Source organism: Sorghum bicolor, chromosome 8 (assembly GCF_000003195.3).
Source record: "Sorghum bicolor cultivar BTx623 chromosome 8, Sorghum_bicolor_NCBIv3, whole genome shotgun sequence".
NCBI lineage: Eukaryota > Viridiplantae > Streptophyta > Magnoliopsida > Poales > Poaceae > Sorghum > Sorghum bicolor.
In genome coordinates this window covers 48740341-48745846 of record NC_012877.2, presented here as the reverse complement: position 1 = coordinate 48745846, position 5506 = coordinate 48740341, and the positions used below count along the sequence as shown (strand labels likewise).

General features: G+C 42.4%; 1 protein-coding gene across 1 annotated transcript; it reads right to left on the bottom strand.

The window, feature by feature from the left end:
* On the bottom strand, positions 2951 to 4077 carry LOC8064097. Its single transcript, XM_002442128.2, has one exon. The coding sequence runs from the start codon at positions 3928 to 3930 to the stop codon at positions 3211 to 3213; it is 720 nt and encodes a 239-aa protein (XP_002442173.2). The 5' UTR covers positions 3931 to 4077; the 3' UTR covers positions 2951 to 3210.

Below are 5506 nucleotides of genomic sequence, written 5' to 3'. Positions count from 1 at the left end.
CCCAATCTCCCTCCCCCTGATTTGACTAGCAATTTCTAGGCCACTACGTCATGCCCATCATCACCACCATGCCACCATGCATCCAACCACTAAAGATGGAGCCTCCTCTATTGTTGTTCCTACGAGCACATCGAGCTACGACGCCCCAACCATGATTTCACACGGGAAGCCAGACAGCGCAGGAAGGACTAGATGCCCAGGAAGGTGAGCGAATCCCACTCGCTTCTTCTACCGAGCGACTTATATGAGATAGTGTGCTTGGGAATTTGGAAATCAATTTGACAAGGCTATCGGAGCAGGTTTTCACATGATTTACCAAAGTCAGATGGATAATGAGGATCTTGGAGATGCTCTAATGAATTTTCCACCCAATGTTTTCTTGCTTTCCAGCAACCTATGTCCCCATTGAGGCGAGTCCTTTGATTGTTGCTTTGCAAGCTAAGCAAAAGCCCTCAACGTGGGTGCTTGCAAGAAGCCAACTAATCAAGGCACTCCAACTAGCCTCACGATTCCACTAGAGTTGGCCTTCGTGATCTCCCATGAGGTGAGCACAAAACCCCTTAGAATAACTTGATTGGAGCCACCAAACAATCACCACTAAGGTGCTCAACAATCCAACCAGCTCTAAGACGTCTAAGTGGTGGCAACCACCAAAAGTAATAAGATCTTTACAACCACCATGATGAACTAGTGCCATAAGATGTAAACACTTAGTGCAAATATACTAGATCTATCTCCAACTCACTCAAATGTGATTTCAATCAAGCAAGATGAGTGGATTGTGTATCTCAACCTCTAATGGATGCAGGGCATCAACAACTAAGGAGGTCCAAGACTGTGACCATGGCCGGCCACAAGCCCTATTTATAAGCCCACACACTCAACTAGTTGTTACAACTTTATGTGGAAATTTCATGGCGTTGGATTCCTTTGGTGAGTGCACTAGAGCTCTCATCAGAGAGACCCCAATGGCTAGTTTTGAAAGGATCAAAAACTAGTCATTGCTGTCAGAATGTCGATGACCTAATCTTGAGTGTATAGCAATATATGTATGTCTTAATTGTGTTTAACCTTTTTCTTGTGTTATAGAAAATATGGGCAAGTACAACGGTGTTGATTGATTATTTGGACATATATATATCTGGGTTGCAATAACACCTTGGCAATTTCATTATGGACCAAGTCGTGAATCTTGATGGAGACCATTACTTTATCTAATGAAGGTGCTAATGTTCTTCACCTTGTAATGCTGGTTTCTTTGTTTGTGTTCTCAAACGACATGTCATTGTGGTTACATTTTTTGTTTTATGGAACTGTGTCTTGGCAGCGATGTATATTTTGATACATTATGTATATACAACCCGGGTCTAGGGTAATCCAAATACTATTTGTATTATTATTGTATTGTATTATGAACAATACAATATTGATGCCAACCTATCAAAATCATTGGTGATATGGAAACAATCTGTTGTGACATCAACACAACCGAAAAATGTCATAACAACAGTGATGTACAATACAATACCGCCGGATCAAAGACAAGCATGGGGGTGATGGACAACTTCATCAACGCTAGACCGACGTTGACACCACCAACACCGTTGAATCAAAAGGTGACCAATTGTGCTAGAATTTACATCTACGTCGGATCATAACCTAGACCGACATTTATATCGCATTCATCGCCGCCAGATGGTACACCCAACCGACATTGTTATCTCCATCATCAGCGTTGGATCGTTCACCAAACTGACAGTGATATGTGACCGATTTCCACGGATCAAACTCTAATGAGGCAGTGATGGTAAATGACAACACCGTCCTATTGTGTGCTGATCCGATGGTGATAAACAATACCACCGCCGGCTTTGCAACCGGGGATGAGCACCGAGGCTATCACCAACGACGGCCAAGACCGACATTGAAGGGGGTTTTGGAATGACGGTGATGAACTTGTTGTAGTAGTGTTTCTTGTGAATGACATGGTCTATATCACACGAAACAACCTTAAAAACCATCTAAGAAGAAAAACAATCATTTTAAATAGTTTCAAAAGTCAAAACATTTAGTTTTTTATATAGTTTATTAACACATCAATAGTTGAGGTCAAGATGTGACCGACACATGCATCCAAGGCCCAGCAGGGGAAAACAGAAAGTATGCAAGGCCCGGCTAGATTGATGCTGTGGCCTGCGGGCTGTCTAAAGGCAGGCCCAGCATTCCGGCTTAGAGATTTTAGAATGGTCGGAGTTGAGTTCTGAAATCCCCTTCTCTGTCCCTCTGAAATTCCAATGGCAAAGGGAAGTTAAATCATACAGTACGTTCCATGATTCCTTCCAACTATCGATTCAACAAGAATGATTCAAACTCCAATGGTCTTCTCCAGCTAACTAGCCATCATCTCTCAATAATAATTTGTTCATTTAAGCACACAGTACCTGTTAACCACCAAACATTGATTTAGCAGTAGTAGTACTAGCTAGTTTAGGACACTGGTACTTGAGTGCTGAAGCTAATAATAGAGGCCTCTATCATAAAGATCTCAACCTCTTTCGGATTCAAAGAACCAAACTTCTAAAAGGGACTCTGCCGCACAAGCTAATAAACAACTGATTTTGAGCCATATATGCCAGTACCCTACATACGGAATAAAAATGAACTTTTGATTCGGAAGGACAAAAGTTGACCCTATCTCTACAGAAAACCAAGCAGTTTAATTAAGAGCAACATTTTCTCTTTTTTTCTTTTTTTTTTGCTGAACTGAATGTTTCATGTCAATCAGCAGTCGTCAAAAGTATTTTTAATCTTTTCACACGGCATAATTAACTAGAATATCCCACTAACTACACTCAGATCACACAAATGAACAGTGCTGACAAAATTACCATCTACTATTGAATATGTGAATGAAAGAATAAATCAAAAGGGCATGCACAAATACATTCCGTTTTAACCAAAATATGTGCAATCACGTTATTTCTGCTGTAATATAATATTTTACGAAACAGAGTACGAAGAAACAAGGCTTCCTTCATCCACCACAAAGAAAAAAAAACATGAGCTCTTGTAAAAAGAGAACACCTTACACCATTACATGGATCATGGATGATGACAGGTACAAGCTGCTGCTGCTGCTGCCTTAATTTCCCTGATCAAATGCATCGTCAGGTTTCTTTCAGTTTCTCCAAACCTTTACCTTGTGTAACCTCATGCCTTGATATCCAAGTTGGCAGAGCACTTGATGGAGCCTCTTGCGATGTCAATCTCGATCAGGCTGTCCTCCTCGCTGATCTCTGACAAGATGTCGAAGAAATCTCTCCTGTCCAGCAGCAAATCCGGCAAGAACTCCGCGAGCAGGTCCTTCTTGTAGTTGTATGCGCGTCGCTGTTCAGCTTGCTCTGCGCCGCCCACATAGTGGCCATCGACAAGGGAGATCTCAATGAGGCTCTCGTCGTCGTCGTCGTCGTCGTCGTCAGCTTCATCTGACACCGAGCCTTCCTCGGTGCCCTCCTCGTCGTCGTTCGTCGTGCACTCTGAAGAATCTGACAGGCTTCCGCCCATCAAATCCTCTAGTGCCTCATCTTGTGGCACAATGCTCTTCTCCTGAAACACAGTCACAGCCTCCTCCATGGAAGCCGGAGCTGCCTTATTAGCCTTGTGGGTGTTGTTGTCTCTGAGTAGCTTTCTGAGGTTAGTGAAGAGCAAGGAGAGGCAGGTGGAGATGACAAGCACCAGCAATGCGAGCGAAGACGATTCCGAGAAGGAAGAAGAGGAAGAAGGATACATACTGTAAAGGCTACATGAAATGAGTATGAGTAGTGTGAGTTGTATGGCCATTTGGGAGCTGGGAGGCATCAAGAAATGCCTCACGGCGGCAGGAGCTTTAGTGGCACAAATGATGCAAACGCTAAAGGGGAAGGAAGCCATGATGATGAGGCAGGCATGAATGAAAGCGAAAGCAAGCAAAGGGCTGTGTGTGTTTCTGTTTCCCTGCTATCAAACGGATTTTTTGAATTGCCACATAAAGAGGAGAGTAGGAGAGTAGGGCTCACCATGGAGCATGCATCTGCAGCACTATTTTATCTGACAAGGATGGATGGATGAGTGCAAAGATTAAAGATATAGAACTGCAGCACCTAGCAGTGAGTGAATCGCATAGGAAAACTGAAACTTTTTGGTGAACTGTTACCAGTGTGAGTCCACCAGCCATGTCCTTTCGCAGCACTAGGTTATGAAGGTAACTGCTGTCTTTGCATCATGGTCAGAGTTTGTTAAGTCCTGCATGAGCATGACAGCAATATTTAAGCTGTGGTCCATTGCGGTTTGCCTATGGGATGACGACATGTATTGGAGGGGTTTTGGGCTCCTGACGAGCTTAGGAGGAGGAGTAAGAGGGGTGCCATGTGCAGCGAGGAGTAAACTAAAAGTTCACCGTATGGGCCTCACAGACACTCATATCTTTCACTCACTGCTGCTGTTAGCCTTTCACCCTTATCAAAAGCAGGAATTTACTTTGTTCATGAAAGGTGAAGCTGTAATGAAATTTCTCCCCTTTTTGCAGCCACATGTGGTGTATAGGACAGCCTATGAATTGTAAACATAGAATCCTATGGAGATAAGAAAAAACCCTGCCCCTCCTTGAGTTTCATGAGCCATTAATACCAGATCAGTGGATGAGGCAAAGAAACACACCTGAGTCAAAATAGATCTACTTTGGACTGCTCCTCATTTAGCTCAATCTACTCTTTTTATATATGTACAGTGTCAGAGAGCAGGGTTTCAAAGTAGCATATCAGACAAGTATGCAAGTTTAAATAGACACCGACGGTACAAGCTTTGTATTAAACATTAAACGTCCAGTGATTTCCCCGGGACCAGGCTACTCTAAAAGCCTACTTGCTCTTTAATCAGATCTTGTCAACAGGGTCATTGTACAGCTTGGAACAGTAATAGGTTACGGGGAGAGATTTCTATCATTATATTTGTTTTGAGTAATGGAGGGTACCAGTAAAATTTGAAGAATGTTTAAAGAGTGATGAAGGGATTCTTTTTTGAGGAAAAGTTTACTTCCTAAACTGTCACCTTATCTCTCTTCGTCAGTATTTGACTTAGACTCATAACATATGCTCATATAAGTTAGCAACGCGTGGGTTTATGCGTCCTTGGATTCCAATATATATTAGAACATATGATGCGACCATTATATAAATCTTCGGGCCATAAGGTGACCGTGTAATAAGTTGTACGCTGCAACACATGGACATGTTTATCAATTAAATTTGAAATTTCAACTGCAAATACAGTTTTTGTAGGCATTTTGCTTACATGATCAATTAAAACATATTGTCCACTTCTGAGCACTGAATGAACCCTTTCTAATCAGCCTTAGTAGGTGACAATGGTTAGCTGGGAGCATGATAGCATCAAAAACCCAACAACCACGAAAGTAAGGTGGCACAAGCTCTCATGATTACTGAACCTTCTTCAGAAAACAAAAAGGGGT

Excerpts from the sequence above, each read along its gene's own strand:
- LOC8064097 (XM_002442128.2), bottom strand. The coding sequence starts at position 3,930 with ATGGCTTCCTTCCCCTTTAGCGTTTGCATCATTTGTGCCACTAAAGCT.